A 17,696-nucleotide genomic window follows, 5' to 3' on the forward strand; every position below is an offset into this window, starting at 1 on the left:
TGGATTTATATGTTTATTCCATGCTCCATCGATGCTATTTCGATGGTATATCGATAGAATTTCGATGACAACAACAAACAACAACAGACTGAGTATTTTTTGTAAATTCAACTAATTCTCTTTTTTGTGTGTGGATATTTTGCATATGCCACCCAAACGTATCCCGCCGCTTGAGATCCCTATAGATGATCATTATGTCGGTCGTATGACCTATAGGGGTTCCGGGAGGTTAACAAAATTGAAGAAAAGATTTGAGGAGCATGGATTGTTGGGGAGGGTGAATGAGCCTGTTTTTGGACCATTCTTCACAGCCCCTGCCTTTTCGTTCTCTGGGGCATTGGTGCACACATTGCTTTTGCGGAAGTTCAAGTCTCTGCGTGGCGATGATGTGCACTTCTTGATGGGCCCAAACTTATGTAAGTTTGGGGTGCACGAGTTTGCCATTATCACTGGCCTGAGCTGCTCCTGTGCATCACTTGTCATTGACATTCAACCTCACATTAATTCCTCCCACCTAGTTGATACATATTTCAGTGTGGAACCCGAGAAAGACATTAGGTTTAGTATGTTGGAACAAGCTTTTAGTATATGCGATGTACCTAATGATTTGTACAAGCTTGGTTTGGTTTACTTTGTGGAGGGGATACTATTGGCCTCTGAGAACGACAATGCTATTTGGCGAGATTCATTGTCGATGGTCGAGGATTTAGATTATTTTGAAAAGTATCTGTGGGGATCCCTTTCATTCAATACAACTGTGAAACAATTCAATAGAGATATGAAAGCGATTGGTGCTACAATACCAGGTAAGAAGGCGAAGAAGATCACTGAGGTGGAGTCTTCTACGGGTGTTTAGGTGGAGGCAAAGTACACTTGCAAGGGGTATCCACCAGCCTTGCAATATTGGGCATACGAGACGATTCTTGATTTACAGAAGGAATACGCCAAGCCCTGTGGATTCAAGTTCCCTAGGATGCTACAGTGGGAGAGCACAGGCCAGCCGAAGCATTTGTATTTGAAGGATGTACTTGCGAGGAGACATATAAGTTATATTAAATTTAAATAATTCAAGAACTTTTGAATTATACTAATCAACTTATTTCGTTTCTAATTTGCTTGTTTTGTTTCCATTATAGTTGTCATGCATTTCTATCCTAAGGCCTCGACCAAATGAGCGAGACTTCTTCGATACCATATATTAGAGGTCAGAGGGGGATGCTCCTAGGTATGCGATGTTGCAGGATATGATCCAGCCTGCACCAGAGGATGGAAGACTTTACAATCCTGAGGCAGAGGCTGCTGCGATGGTTGAGATAGCCGTGGAGGCTGGCATATTTGTGGAGGATGCCCGACAGAGACTGCTCCAGATACTAGTGCAGAACCTACTTCTGCTCCTGCTCCTGGGGCTTATGAGGTTGTGTTGGGTGAGATGGCCAGACTATCAGGTGCAGTGGACGAGGTTAAGGCCACTCTAGGTATCATCCTTAAAAATCAAGAAGTCATCTTAGAGAAGTTGGCAACACTAGGTGGTATACCTACTCCTGCACTTACTCCAGCAGAGGATGTAGAGTGCGACATTCTCCCCACATGTTACGAGCCTCCTGTTGGAGAAGCCACACCTTCTCAGCCAGTGCAGACGGTCTTAGGTACGACTAATCCATGATTTTTTACATGTTTAAAAAAGATTAGATACTAATTGCTCCCGTTATAGGTAAGCGCACTAGACAGAGACCAGTAAGGTACGATGACTATACTCCAGCAGCCAAGAAACCAAAGTTCAAGGACCCAGTTATGATCCTTCCTTTAAAGGTGTTGGATCAAGATATGTTGACAACTTTTAACCGATGGGTACTCGGTGAGATTGACAACAGCAGACCGAGGAAGTTGGAATGTTATGATGGGACCCCTGTTTGGTTCTTAAAGTTGAAGGTGGCAAAAGAATGATTGGCAGAAACTATAAGTCTTTTTATATTTGTTAGAACATTTATCTCATTTTAACAATCCACTCTTCCTTAACGATACTCTATTTATTTGCAGCATCTCGACGCTGCGAATTATCTTATACGGAGACGTCTTTTTGAGTTACTGAAGACGTACCCCGTGAAAGCCACCGTACTTAATTCATCATTTGCACAGTATATTCCTGCTAGATATGAGGAATTCAAGAACAAAAGCAGGACTTACCAATGGAACTCTGACATTCTTAATTTCGTGACAGGAGATGCTAAAAAATACAAGAAGCCTTAGGGTGATTGTAACGAGGTCTACTTCCACTAGTGCTTGTAAAATCGGCATTGGGTCCTTTGTGAAATAAATTTCACTGATTGGATGATCATTGTATTTGACTCAGATCATTCCAACTTTAGCCATAATAAGTTGTCTGAGTTGATCGAGCCTTGGACTAGGATGCTTCCATCTTTACTCAATGCTTCTGGTATGTTTAAAGGACACCCTAGGTTGAAAATAGCTAGACCGAAGATCACCGTTCCAAACTTTGATTGGCGGCGCATGTCCACTGATATTGTCCCACAGTCTAGAACCAGGTATTTAGACGTACTAACTTCAGATTTTCATAACACTGTTCTCCTTTAATTTTCAATACACTCATAAATGCGATTTCTTGGTTTCAGCGGAGATTGCGGCGTATTCGCCATCAAACACTTGGAGTTTATTCTTGGAGACATTCCCTTATCATATGCCATCGAGGACAACATTCAGTAGTTCAGGGATAAATTATGCATCGACATTTTTTTATGAGAATGTGTACCCTTGATGTTAGAACATTTATTTTGATTTCTTTATGTTAGAACATTTATTTTGATTTCTCCTTAGTTTTGTATATAAAAAATGTCATTTCGATGGCTATTCGATGACACACAATAGTATATTTCTCCTTAGTTATGTATATAAACAATGTCATTTCGATTAACAAAGTCCATTAATACACAAATAAAAAGAGTAACAAAGTCCATTAATACACAAAAAAAAAGATTAACAAAGAACATTAGTACCCAAATAATTTTTTTAACATTGATGCCATAAATTTCAAACACGAACTTTACAAGTTGTCCTATTATGGCCTAGACCTCCACAAGTGCTGCACTTGCGTTGTACAACCAATTTATCTCCATTGGAAGGATGGCGTTTCGTCTTAGGCCTACCTTGTTTCTTCTTTGGACGACCAATCGGGTTTTTCTGCACATGTGTTCTCACTTTTATTGTCATAATGTCATGTGGAACAATCCACTCTTCCTCGTTACCAGTAGGATATATAGATTCTGTGTAAGAGGACCTCCATGTCTCAATTTTATAGTAATTTGAACACAGCGAATAAAAGTTCACCCCTCACTTAAGGGATCCAGATAGTGCATGAGCATATGGGATACCAATAATCTGAAACACGCCACATGTGCATGTCTTATTCAGGAGGTCGACTTCACCATTCAGATCACCATCTAACACATGGAACTCATGCCTCCATATTGCATAAAGGGATCAAGAATCGAGCTTTCTTAGCCATATCCACCAAATTTTTCTCATAGGTCGGTGCAAGAGTTGTAGTTATCTTCTCGCTAGTTTCTCTCCAACCACAGAACCAGGACTGCAGTGTGAAGCGAATAAATTCGACGAATGTAGTTATCGGAAAGCTCCTAGCATCCCGGGTTTTATTGTTGAAACTTTCAGCGTAATTGCTTGTCATTATATTATACCTAGTATCCAGGAAAACTAACATTTAATAGTAATGTACATTTAGAAGATTTCATAAATTAAAATACAATTCACAATGACATACCTATTTCCAGGATAGTAAGCACGGGACCACTTATGAAAACCCATGCCTTCTAGGTATTGAGCAATGGCTGGGTCTTTTGATTTGATTTTTTCGAAGTTAGCGTGGAACTCGAATTTCCTAAAAGCATATGCCGCATTATACATCAACACATGACAATGATCAGTCTTGAATTTAGCAACCACATTCATACTAATGTGGTGGTAGCAAGCACCGTGATAGGCATAAGGGAAAATAGTTTCCAAGGCATGTCTAATACTTGCATGCCTGTTAGATACAAACGCCAGGTCCTCAACTTCCCCAATCGCTTCCTTTAGCTTTGACATGAAATACTTCCAAAAATCATGATTCTCACTATCCACAATACCAAATGCAACTGGATATAGATGGTTATTTGCATCCAATGCGACTGCACATAACATTTGCCCACCATATTTTGTCTTTAAGAAAGTGTCGTCCACACATAACACAGGACAACATGTACGAAACCCTCTTCTACTAACTCCGAGTGAGAAAAAGCAATATTTGAATCGATCTTCCTCAGTGACAAAATTTGTCAACGTCCTGGGATTTTTCTGTTGAAGCATGAACATGTACGATGGTAACTTCTGGTAGGATGCTTCCAGTGTCCCTCTGACATAAGAAAGAGCCTTCTCTCGGCATCTCCAAGCTTTTCCATATGACAACTCAATGCCATAATCATTCTTAATGTCATCTCTTATGTTGTTTTCCATGTACGCATTCGATCCAGCCTAATATTTTTTCTTTATGCAATGACCAATAACCCAAGGTGCAGCTTGGCGATGGCCTTTATGTCGGAGGTCAAGTGAGAAAGTGTGTTTGTTGGTGAAATGAGTTATCTCGAACATATACGATTTAGGAATTCTCTTCCCCCTCAATCTCCACCCACAATTAGGATCCTTGCAAGTGATATACCAAACTTCAGTACCTGACTTCTTCACCACAAACTCGAAGTTCTGCTTCATTGCATACAAGTGTGCCTTCGTCTTCAACTTTAACTTGTTCTAAAAAACCTTCCCAACTTCTATTACTCCACAACTCACTCCAGATAACGTGGGGATAACATAAGAGGGGTATGCGATATCTTTAGCAGTATACGCCGGAGAACTCCATCTGTAAAGCCCTGGTTACCCCAGAACAATTACGGTGAACAGTGAACCGGAAATTTGACCCGCTACCCAATAATTCATATCCCGTTACCCTAAAATCCCTGGTAACGCTATAATCATTAAAAACACCCCGAGACTCACCCCGAGCCCCGAGCTCAAACCTGTTATGACCAAACCGATAAATCATGTTTAAAGATCGTCTCATGCCGAAATACTCAAACCAATCCACATTATAATGTGGTCTCACAATATATCATTGACATACAAGCAAGTATACAATTATACCCCCAACGGGCCAAATTACCAAAACACCCCTGTAAACAAATGTGGACTCACATGCATGCATTTAACATCATATTATAATATAACTCTCATAAACATGCATAAACACATTTAATGGCATAATTAAGCAGTTATGGCCCTCCCGGCCTACTAATCCAACCATTAAACCATATTAGGGAATCCGGGGCATTACACCATCTATTTCTATCGTCTTGTGTAGTTGGACGACTGTTCTCTGAGCCAGCAGTCCTCTATCCTTGGCTTTCTTGACGTTTTGGCAATGGTCATACATTTAAATTATCTACTTGAACCACAGGTAGCATCAACAACCAATCCTCTGAGTTATCATCAGAACTACTGCACCCTTCAACTCTTTCATCATCATCACCAAAATGGGCAACTGGATCATCATTGACATAAGGCTCATACTCATACCCATCATCATGCGGGAGATTTGTTGGGGGAAAAAAGTTTCATTATGACTAGGACCTCCCATGCATACACTTGGCCCAGGAGCTATTTGTGGAACAACCGTGCAGGATTGATTATGATTTTCCATATTAACACTCGCTCTAGGAGATGGATCAATAAGAGCAATGTTCTTTGCAATCGAACTAACGCATAAAGGAACCCGATATTTTAAGGACTTCGAATTGTCAAGAATAAGAGCACTAACTCCTTCATCATTTGTGATTTCAATGGGATCTACGCTAAAATCATTGCATGTAAACGACACTTCCAACTTTAAGTCAAACAATGACCTATCCACTTTCAGCTTTGAATACAACTTCTCTAATAATTCTATGTAACCAACATCAATTGGTACATGTATTATAGTGTTCAAACTAGCTTTGAAATTCCATTTTTCTGCAGTCTGTTCCCAAACACCGTTGTAAGAAACAATTATATTTACTCTAGAACCTGCAAATTTACAACAAAAAAAATATATAAGAAAATTATAAAAATAAAGTGTAATCGATGATGAATCGATGCCTATGAAAATCTGTATTACAGTTCAACATCGATGACATTTCGATGCATAATCGATGCCATATCGATGCTGAACCAAATCAACATATATGGCATCGATTCAACATCGATATACCATCAATATTATATCAAACATAACATCTAAATTATATGTTCGCCCCAACATCGAAATTTTATCGATGTACCATTGATATACCATCGAAATATCATCGATATATAATCGATACTGATGGTTGCCATGTGTACGCAATTCTATTTCGATGGTATATCGATGCCATATCGATGCCATATCGATGCTGAACCAAATCAACATATATGGCATCGATTCAACATCGATATACCATCGATATTACATCGAAAATAACATCTAAATTAGATGTTTGCCTTAGCATCGACATTTCATCGATGTACCATCAAAATTGCATCGATATACCATTGAAATGCCATCGATGTACCATCGATTTTGGAATAACTCCCACATAATCCCAGATCCGAAGAACAGTTCAAAAATTGCAGAAAAAAATCCAAACTCAACTGCGGAACAGTTCGAACAAAAAATCTAACCATGACATTTCATATTCACAAGTAGATAGAATGAAATGATATTTACTCATTATTTTTTCTCTTAAAAAACGCTAAGAATGACAATTTCTTCACTTGAAATAAATTCTTTACTTGAAATGAAACTTCCAGATCTGAGCAATCTAATTTCTTCAACGATTTGGTTGTGAAAATCGACAAGGGTTGTTGTGAAAAATAGCTGTAAATGATAGATGTGAGAAAGAGATATAAAGAAAAATGTGTTAAGTTTTAAATTTGATTGATAATAGTATTTTTGTCTAAAAGGGAGGGGACACATTATGGGAGAATTTGTATGAAGGCATGTTAAAAAAATTAAGTATATTATATTATGATGCTAAAATTTCCCTTTGACAATTAAACTATATGTCGTTGATATTGGGCCTCTTCCATCGAACGGTTGTCATCACATCACATTGATTCATGTTGCAATGCAACCAAACCCAATCCTAATTCCTGCTTAAACCTCAGAAGAGGGGGTTTACTATCTAAGGCTCCAAATATGAGTATGGGGTCAGTGAATTTCGCTTCAATCTTCGCCAACGGTTACCGTAGTCTAAGCTCCCCTGCTTTCCTCGTTCGCACCTTGGGTCTCAGTCAAGTCTCTCTCGGTGACCACTCAAACAATCTTGTTCAGGTAGCTTGGTGTCCTCGGACTCGGACTTCAAACAAAAGTATAAGAGCCTTTTCATTTGAAGCCACGAAAACAGATGTTGCCGATATCAGTACTGCTTCTTCTGCTAATGGGTACCTTAAATTTCCCAACTCATGTGCTTTTCACCAATGGAAACTCGAAGTTTTTAAATTCTCGGTGTCTCTGTTTTTGGCTTTGTGTCTATTTATTTGTTATTGTTTTGGTTTCATAGTAGACGTGATTGTGTATCGTATTTTGAAAGCAGTTTGTTTGGTTAATGAATATGTAGCAAAAGAAATGAAGCTTTACAACGTTTAATGTAAAAAAGTATTATTCTTTCAATGGGATTGTCCAATTTTCCATATTTATTAAGTGTTTATTTTCAATACTGCAGCATTACTCATTTTCAAGCCAAAGATCATATATTTTTCCCCATTGTCAATGGTCTTTGTTTTTTTTCCCTTCAATATTTTTTAATCCTATGCTAATAATAAGTACTATTTGCAGTAACAGTGCACAGTCGAGTTATGATTAACACACCTATTAGTTGGGTTCTTTAAATGACTAGTTTTTTATCAAATAATTTTGATTCCTGACTTTTAAGACTTTAAATTCTTATCAGCTACCCTAAATATGATCGCTTGCTACCATGTCCCACGCACAATTTACCTCCAAGGGTTGAACATTTGGTTGTTACTGAAGGGGGACGTGTGCAGGAGTATATCTGTAAAGCCTTGGATCTTCCTCCTTTGTAAGTGTTTCCTGTTTAGTCAATGCATATGATTTCTGTTATAAAAAGATTGAATAATTAGTAAAAACATTTTTATGGTTTGAAGGTTTGTTGCAGATCTCATCCATTTCGGAGCTGTATTTTATGCCCTGGTATGTCCAAGGCCTCCTCCAACTGCAACGCCAGAGCAAATAAAGTTATTCAAACAATACACAGCACCGTCAGCTTTGGTAAATAGAACTTCCATCAAAGGTAAAACTGTACGAGAAGCTCAGAAAACTTTCCGGATAACCTATGTAGACCAGTTTGTTGAAAGTGGAACATACTTGCGCGTACATGTGCATCCAAAGCGTTCTCCAAGGTAGAACACAACATTTGATGGCTTTTGAATCCATTCATTTTCACTAAGCTTCACTCTTCTTGTTGACCAGTAAAATATTTGACTAGGTGCTATGAAATTGACTGGAAATCAAGAATTATAGCCGTGGCTGAATCCTATGTTGTTTTGGACAAACCTGCTGGTACTTCAGTATGTAACAAATCCATAAGTTTTATATTATGTTGATGTGACATCTGAAGGCTCTCTTGAATAAATAGTATTTCTGTATTTATTTCATATTCCTCCATGTGGATGCTGCATCTTTGTAAGTGGCTATAATTGAAAAAAAAAATTTGGTAGGCTGGTAATCAAATTAAGATGTTGTGTTTGTTGTGAATTTTGTAGCAGTAACAAGATTTGGTCTCTGTCTTGAATGTACAAAGAGCTTTTAGCTAGGGTTGTATATGTTTCTGATTTTCTTGAGTATAACTAACCCCTTGATGAACTTTGCTGCTGTTGTTGTTCTCCTTTTCTCAACTTTATTTACACTGAATCATACTATGCACTTTGGGTCAGGTAGGAGGAACCACAGACAACATTGAGGAAACTTGTGCAACTTTTGCAACTCGTGCCTTGGGATTAACAAGCCCATTAAGGACTACACACCAGATTGATAATTGTACGGAAGGATGGTAATTCTCATTGAAGTTGCTGTCATGTGATCTGTTTTTCTTGGATGATGTGTTATTGAAGTTTTTTAAGCCCATTAGGGACTACACACCAGATTGATAATGTTACGGAATGATGGTATAATTCGTATTACAGTTGCTGTCATGTGATATATTTTTCTTGGATGACGTGTCAAGATAATTGAGGGTGTGGAAATAATGCTGTTTAATTCTTTTTGCAGTGTTGTGTTAGCTAGGACCAAGGAGTATTGCTCAGTTTTTCATGGAAAAATCAGAGTAAGTCAATATGATTTTATTTCTTAGTGTTGCCTTTGTAGAGAGGGCATACAACATTAACTCGAAAGTGACCAATATTGAATTGAATGCAATGCAGAAATAAAAAAAATGCTCATAACTGCATGTCACAGGTGTATATGGGTATATGAATGTATCCATGGTCATTTAAGTAATTTGGACCATTTGATCTCAAGGCCAATTGCTTCATTAGGAATTTATTTTTGTAAATATCAGGAGAAAATGGTCAAGAAGCTTTATCTTGCTCTTGCTGCTGCTCCTCTTCCGGTTGGAATAATTACTCACTACATGCGTCCAATTAACATGGCGCCAAGGCTTGTTTCAGAAGGTATTCATTCCTTTAAATAAATTATATTGATAATGGATGAATAAAGCTTTCTTTTAAGTAGGCCTTATTAGCTAAACAGTATGGATGGATACTGTGTTTCCCATTCTTATCCCTTCATGTGTTTATTTATCCCTTTGGGACACTAAGATTGAGGAATTCCTCGCATAATTAGTTAAACTGAGAAAACTGACTTAATTTTCATTACTCTCCAAGGTCTTTTTCTTTACAATTGTTTTCCGTTAGTAAACTCGCCTCTAGTGTAATATGGTAATGCGGAAAAGTTACCATATTTTATCAATGGTTTTTAAAGGGATTCATTCTCTTTAATGTACATATTTAAACTTAAAAACCCAAGCTCTGTGGTCTGCAGAAAAAATTGAAGGATGGCACATGTGTAAACTTGAGATAATAGAATGCAGAAAGGTTCCCTGGCCAAGTAGTGCCATTAAGGAGAAATATTGCGTTGAAGATTGTTACTGGCCTTCAAAAGATTATGCATATGAATGTAAAATCAATCTTTTGACTGGAAAGACTCATCAGGTTAGAAACAGAGACTTTTATTTGCTTTTTTCTCATTTAATATTCATGTTCTCACCTCGCCAGTTTGCAAGGAGCAGTACCAAATATTATCATCCTACACTTTAGTATATTAGGAGATCTAGCCTTTTTAAAGACTTGATCATGTCAAGGGTGTAGGAGTTTGCAAGAAAACTGAAAAAAAAAAAAAAGTGTAGGAATTATTATCTCATAGGACAGTATCCTTTGCTATTAGTAAGACAAGACTTATGAGTTATTGCCTTGGAAATGATAAGTCTTCTGATGCAGATTCGAGCACAATTAACGGCCTGTGGTGCACCAATATTGGGTGATTCAGCATACATGCCAGCTGCACTTGCGGAGATAACCAGTCCAGGAGTGAACCCATTTGGAAAGTACAGGAAAAATCAGTCAGTCGAGGATATAAAAGAAATGGATATTACAGAGTGGATAGCGCAGCATGGAAAGGAACCCAGTGTTGCTATTGGTCTTCAAGCATGTCAGATATCGTGGGATGATGGGAAGCACATGTACGAGGCTGGAATCCCGTGGTGGAGATGTGAAGAAGCTTAAAACAGAGGATATGGATCGACTGCAAGGTCTGGTAACTCCTTGTGCTAAAGTTGATCGATTTGTATGCCATCATAATTTTTCTGGGGATAACCATTGGATAATCCACATAATGGAAAACCAGGACAGCTCCTTTAAAAACATTTCCCCTTGCAAAAAAATACATCATCTGATAAGCCATCAATTTTGAATTGTAACTATCATTGTGTGATAATTTAATACACCATACTCATGTTTTTGTAGCTGATTAATTTGTTATCATGTTACTAGCGATCATCATATTTCTTTTATGAGTTTAGCTTTCTCACATCCAGTGTTGTTAGTGAAAACATTATCAGTAGTTTGCGTTTGCTTTGAATGGATTTAAGCTGATTGTTAGCCAGCCCAGCATGCTGAAGAACTAAAGAAAGTTTTTGTAATACCGGAAAAGCAAACATGAAGTGACTTGCATATAGGATAAACTGCATAGTCATTTCATTTATACAACAGCTATGTAATGAAGTTTTCTATTACTTCTCTCCAAGATAAAAAAAAATTGGAAGAAATATGTGAATTCCTTAGTATTGGAAGCCTTCTCCATTATGTTGTGGAATTATGACCTTTCCCTTGTGCTTTTCAATAAATTCCTTGTACCAAGTTGCTGATAGTTTCTTGCTTCTCTTCAGCGTGGCATAATCTACTTGGTGAAGTCCAAACCTTACTGTGTATCCATATTTCCACTCAAAATTATCAAGCAAAGACCAGGCAAAGTAACTCCTTACATCTGCTCCTTTTCTAAACACAGATAGAACAAGTCATTAAAATCCACGATCACTGTCTCAAGAACAGAAATAATTGCAGTCAACAATGGCTACCTCACTGCTGTCAACAGAGCATCTAAGTAGTCAGCCATATACTTCACTCTGTAGTCATCATGTAGAGTTTCTTTGGTGTTGGTTTCAAGATTCTCAGCGAAACCATACCCTACAAGAGCCACAACAACTCTCATCAGAATTATGCCCTTGTACTGAAGATGAGTATATGTGTCTCTTAATGTCCAATTTCAACTCCACTCTATGCTTACCATTTTCTGTAATGAACATTGGTGTGTTATTGTATCTTTCCATTACATAAGTAACAATTTTCTCCATTCCTTGTGGGTAGACATTTATCCAATCTACTGTACCCTGCACAACCAAAAAGTTTCATTTTATTTGTTCAGAGACCTCAAGGTTAATTGGTAAACTGGTATGAATATCATTGCTATGAGGTCAATATTTTACATACAGGCAGAGATTCTCCAATGGGGACCCCTGTTCTTTCTGAACTTTGTTGGTACAAACCTTCAGTCCAGGAGACTCCAAACCCAGGTTCACAAGAAGAATTGATACAGTCCTGGACATAGTAACTAGTGTAGTGATTGATGCCTATAAATTCCAATGCCATATTCAGTTTCTCCTGGTCACTAGTTGAAAATTTAGGCAAGACAGATCCTGCAATGTCTTCCATCTCAGCTGGATATTTACCATGTATGATTGGGTCCAGAAACCTGCACCAAACTTAACTCTTGTGTCAATTTTTTAAGTGCTTGACCATTCATCAAGAAAGAGATAAGCTAACCAGTTCAATGTGAAGGATCGAGCTCTTTCAGCAGCTGCCTTGTCTGCCATGGAGTTGCTTAAGGGTTCATGCCATAATGCCTGCAAGACGATCCCAATACTACCTCCCTGCTCTTTCTGGAAAATCATGGGGGTGAAAATATATTAAAAGGTCAAGTAAAAGGATTTATTTTTATTATATGGTTTGAGAACTTCACCTTTCCAAAACTTGTGTATGATCATTTATCAAAAAGAGCTATAAACAGAAGCGTCAAATGAAGTTCATAATGAATATGTTTCCCATGAATATATATATATATATATATATATATATGTGTGATAATTTTGCAAATAGACAATGGAGATTTGAGAAAGAATAAAAAAAGAAGTTAGGTTTTCATTATGGTGTGAAGATGATAACAAGAGTATAAGAGAAACAAAATATATAGCTAAAATAATGAGAGGCTAAAAGACTAAATTGCATTTACGTATTAATAAAACTTATATTATTAACGGTATGTATGTATAAAGCAAGGGGTTACCTGGTATTTGGTCCTGTAAACATGAACGGCGGCTGCATGGGATAGGATCATGTTATGGGCTGCTATAAAGGGCTCCCTCTCTGAATCCCCATTTGAACAGTTTCCAAAGTGGGTTGAGCATCGAGATGGTGGATTTGTACCGAAGCGGTAACCCGACATAGCTTGTATGTTTGGCTCATTAAAGGTCACCCAATACTTGACCCGATTGCCAAATTGTTTGAAACATGTCTCAGCAAAGTACGTGAAGTCATTTCTGGTCATTGTGAATCAGCATCATATCATATATAACCATTCTTTCTAGTGGGGAAAGACAACTATAATGTGTGGTATTCGATCCATTAAATTATGTATAGTAATGAAAATGAATGAGTTTCTTACTGTGATTTTGGACTTAGCCAACCTCCATATCTATCCTCAAGCTCTTGGGGAATATCATAATGTGTCAATGTTAGAAATGGCTCAATCCCTGTGAGTACAATATTTTGCTTTCACATTTGACTTTTAGAAGTGATATAAAAGGTGGAGACCATTTAACAAAAACATAATAAGCTTTGGCGAAGATATAATATAATGAGAAGATAATGAAGATAGATAGATGTGTACGTGCCTTTAAGTAGCAGAGCATCAATTAGTTTGCTGTAGAAGTTTACTCCTTCTGGATTGACGTCGCCATATATTCCTTCTGCACTTGCAAAAACGACGATGGAATATTTCAGATTGGTTTTTGTCGTTTTGACAATTAGTATATTTCTTTTATTGAAGTTAAATGAGCATGTGCTCTTTAGGAATTAAAAAAAAAACATACTGGGCAAGATTCTGGACCATGAAATAGAGAATCGATAGCTGTTAACTCCAAGGGACGACATTAGATTTACGTCTTCCTGTTTTGAACATCAAAACGTACGACAATACTAACTAGTAAATGAAAATGATCAAAAATTAAGACATATATCTTCCATGGCATTTATGTCTGAGGATATAAGACATAGACCTACTTCATATATAGCCTTTTATGCCATTTAAAAAAAAAATTAGACTAATATAGACCCTACTTCATATATAGCCCCATATACTATATATATATGGTATAGTCTTTAATGTCTGAAAATAAGAGACTTTTACTGTTGAAAATACTTTTTTTTTTTTTTCAAAATCAATGGTTGAAACAAAATTTTCTTTTTTTTAAAGAGTTATTATTTTATTTTTATTTTTATTTAAAAAAAAAAAGCATGCATGAGACTCTCGCATGTTGAATTAATGCCGTGGGATTTGAATCCTTAAGACGTGGAAATGTTTAAAATTTGAGAAGAGAACAGACAAGAAAGGTCTCCAATCCAAACCTACCTAGTAAGCATCTATTGGTGTCTGAACCATTGAAATTGCTTTCATTAAGCAATTTACCATCAAAACACATGGGGTCGAATTTGAGTACTATTAACTTTGCTCTTCTTTCTTCTTCCTTGAAATTCACTATTTCAGCTTCTATTCCTATATTCTCCTCTCCTTTTACTCTATATACCAACAATAGGCTTTTGGGTTTTATTGCATACATACATTACATATTTATACATATATATATACCAGATAACGGTGATAATGGTCCACGGCTATATCTCCATTGCTTCCATCGATTATGTTACCTGCAATATTATATTACTCATCATAAACAAAATTCTGGTTTAACTATACTAAATTTATTAATTGCTTCGTAAATATATAATATATTATGGTACAAATATATTTGTACTGGCCTTTTCACCTGGTATGTGCGTATAAACGTCCCAATTACCTAACCCTTTGCCATCGGCTAAGTAAGCGCCTTCAAACTACAAGAGTCAAATAAAATATCAAGTGAACAACAACACACATATATATATTTATATGTTTTTTTGCTAAAAGAAAGAGCTAGCAAGCATTAACCAAATAAAAGAAAAAAGGTAGAGAATTGAACCACTAATTAATATATATTAGGAATGAGAAATATATAGACCTGGTAAGAAGAAGAAGCAGTGCCAAAGAGAAAATTAGGGGGTAATGGAGAATTAAGATTGATAAGATCATCGTCACATAATATAAAGGGAGATGATGATGATATTATTAGTAGTAGTATGATCTCCAAGAGAAATAAAAGAGCATTTTGAAGCCTATGAAATCCCATGTCTTAATTGGCTTCCCTTATTGCTATATGATATTATATAATAATCAGAAGAATGAATTATGGTATGTTTCTATTTATACTGAAAGGCCAACATTATTAAGAGAAATAAAAGCAGGTTTAGTGAGGAAATTAATTGCAGTTAACTTTAATAATGTCACTTCATCACCTTTCATCTTTTTCTTTATTTTTATCCCATGTCCCTACCACTATCATGCATCCTCTTTTCGTGAATTATCAGCAATGCAATATGCCTTGACAAATTATTATTATTATTTTAAATAATTGATTATTATATTTATAGGGACTTTCGACGGTGAACTCCAATTTTTTTTAGGATGGTGTACATTGTAGTTATTTAAAGTATCATGCGAATTTTTATAAAATTTTAAATAATTTATAAAGTAAAAAATAAGGTTAAAATGCAGCTTTCTATGCGTATAAAATAAACAACCATGTGTGCTAAATTTTTTTATTATTGTTTTCGGTACTGTAAATTATTTTGAATTTTCTGAAAATTTGCAGGATACTCTAACTACCTGTAATGTACACAATCATAAAAAAAATTGCGTTAAAAACTATTCACGAATCAAAAACACAAAAAGAATGCACCGATATTCTCCCTTTTGGGGTGCACCATAGAACTCCCCATATTTATATTAGCAAATTGCATTGTATATATTTGTTTAAAGTCTAGGACATAAAATCACAAAAATTTCCACTGCCTATATTTTCAATCCTCATTATTTTCTAATTAATTAATTATGAACAAACATATGTTATATATCAAGTAAATTAATAAAAATTATTCACCACAAAAAAAATAATAAAAATTATTAGATGCATATAAATATAATTGCGCAAGTGGTTTGTGAGGAGGGGATAGTATTTGGCTTTTTTTTTTTAATTACTTCCTCATAAAATATTAAGTAAGGAATTTTTTTTAGTTCATCCTTATTGAATACACCAAATATATTACATGACTTAAACTTTTTATGAAAAAAAAAACAACTAGAACATACGATTGAAAAATCTTCCAATATAATTATATATATATGGATTTGTGAACCTTCCATTTTTTGGTATACTGGTATATGTATTCTCTTCTTGTTTTCAGTACCGAGATCATTTTTGGCGTAATTTTTCTTTTATGATAATGTATATTGTAGCTATTTAGAGCATCCTGTGAATTTTCAATAAATTTTGAATAATTTAACGTGTTAAAAACAAAGTTCAAACATATTACTTTTCAAACATATAAAAAAAATATTTGCGAGTGCAACAAACTTTTTTATTCTTGTTTTTGGCACTGTAAATTATTTGGTATTTTCTAAAAATTTGCAGAATGCTGTAAATAACTAGAATATACACGGTCATAAAAGAATTTAAGCCGAAAACTATTCATGAGTCGAAAACATAAACTGGGTATACCGGTGTGCCCATTTTTAAGGGTGTCCTATAAAATTCCCCATATTTATATTAACAAATTGCATTGTATGTATTTGTTTAAAGACTTGGGCATAAAATCACAAAAATTTCCACTGCCTATATTTTCAATCCTCATTGTTTTCTAATAATTAATTAATTAATTATGAACAAATATATGTTATATATCAAGTAAATTAATATAAAAATTATTACATGCATAAAGTCTATATATAATTGCGCAAGGGGTTTGTGAGGAGGGGATAGTATTTTGCTTTTTTTTTTTTAATTACTTTAGATATATAATAAAAGAATTGCCTACAATTGAATTGGGTGTCAACCTTACAAAATTATATAATAAAATATTAACCACTACAAAAATATCCTCTTAATTATTAAGTAAGGGTTTTCTTTAGTTCATCCTTCTCGAATACACCAAATATATTACATGACTTAAAATTTTTATTTAAAAAAAAAAAAAAACTAGAACATAACCCCAGGGTAATTCTACGGTTCACTCTATAAAATGGGACACATTAATTAGTGCACCTCCCTCATGTTTTCAGTTCGTAAATAATTTTGCCGCGATTTTTTTTTTACCATGTATATTGTATTTATTTAGAGTAGCCTACAAATTTTAAAATTTTTTTGAATAATTTACAGTGTCAAAAAATAGTTAAAAAATTTGTTACACGTGTAACTATTTATCTATGCATGTGGAAGTAACATGTTTTAATCTTATTTTTGACATTGTAAATTATTCAAAAAATTTCGAAAATTTACAGAATGCTCTAAATAGTTATGTACACAGTCATAAAAAAAATTTGTGCCGGAAACAATTCACGGGCCAAAAACACTAAGGGTGCACCAAAGAATTTCCGTGGACTTTATGCATCTAATAATTTTTATTAATTTTTTTCAGGGAATATATAATTTTTATTAATTTACTTGATATATGACATATGTTTGTTTATAATTAATTAATTAGAAACCAATGAGGATTAAAATTATAGGCAGTGGAATATTTTTTGTGATTTTATGTCCTAGACTTTAGACAAATACATACAATGCAATTTGCTAATATAAATATGGGGAATATTCTACGGTGGACCTTCCAAAAAGAGA

The 17,696-nt window shown here is 35.4% G+C and overlaps 2 protein-coding genes across 5 annotated transcripts; one reads left to right on the top strand and one right to left on the bottom strand.

The window, feature by feature from the left end:
* Positions 1-7,208: 7,208 nt before the first annotated feature.
* On the top strand, positions 7,209-12,135 carry LOC133795417 (RNA pseudouridine synthase 6, chloroplastic). Of its 3 annotated transcripts, none has more exons than XM_062232869.1 (10): positions 7,209-7,518; positions 8,028-8,156; positions 8,242-8,496; positions 8,583-8,664; positions 9,031-9,146; positions 9,365-9,419; positions 9,654-9,765; positions 10,136-10,305; positions 10,591-10,906; positions 11,538-12,135. In XM_062232869.1, exons 1-9 carry the CDS (start codon positions 7,274-7,276, stop codon positions 10,873-10,875), a joined length of 1,449 nt encoding a protein of 482 aa, XP_062088853.1. In that variant the 5' UTR covers positions 7,209-7,273; the 3' UTR covers positions 10,876-10,906; positions 11,538-12,135. The 3 variants fall into 3 exon arrangements, with proteins under 3 accessions (XP_062088853.1, XP_062088854.1, XP_062088852.1); XM_062232870.1 differs by having other exon boundaries at positions 11,657-12,135; XM_062232868.1 differs by having other exon boundaries at positions 7,211-7,518; positions 10,591-10,901.
* LOC133795415 (beta-glucosidase 46-like) lies at positions 11,231-15,175 on the bottom strand. Of its 2 annotated transcripts, XM_062232864.1 has the most exons (12): positions 14,982-15,175; positions 14,751-14,817; positions 14,573-14,631; positions 13,797-13,872; positions 13,599-13,673; positions 13,370-13,457; positions 12,992-13,244; positions 12,472-12,587; positions 12,139-12,400; positions 11,936-12,038; positions 11,727-11,835; positions 11,231-11,646 (listed from the first exon to the last, which is right to left on the bottom strand). In XM_062232864.1, exons 1-12 carry the CDS (start codon positions 15,147-15,149, stop codon positions 11,430-11,432), a joined length of 1,593 nt encoding a protein of 530 aa, XP_062088848.1. In that variant the 5' UTR covers positions 15,150-15,175; the 3' UTR covers positions 11,231-11,429. The 2 variants fall into 2 exon arrangements, with proteins under 2 accessions (XP_062088848.1, XP_062088849.1); XM_062232865.1 differs by lacking the exon at positions 14,982-15,175 and having other exon boundaries at positions 14,743-14,806.
* Between the last annotated feature and the right edge of the window lie 2,521 nt (positions 15,176-17,696).

This window comes from Humulus lupulus, chromosome 8, assembly GCF_963169125.1.
Source record: "Humulus lupulus chromosome 8, drHumLupu1.1, whole genome shotgun sequence".
NCBI classification, from domain to species: Eukaryota; Viridiplantae; Streptophyta; class Magnoliopsida; order Rosales; family Cannabaceae; genus Humulus; species Humulus lupulus.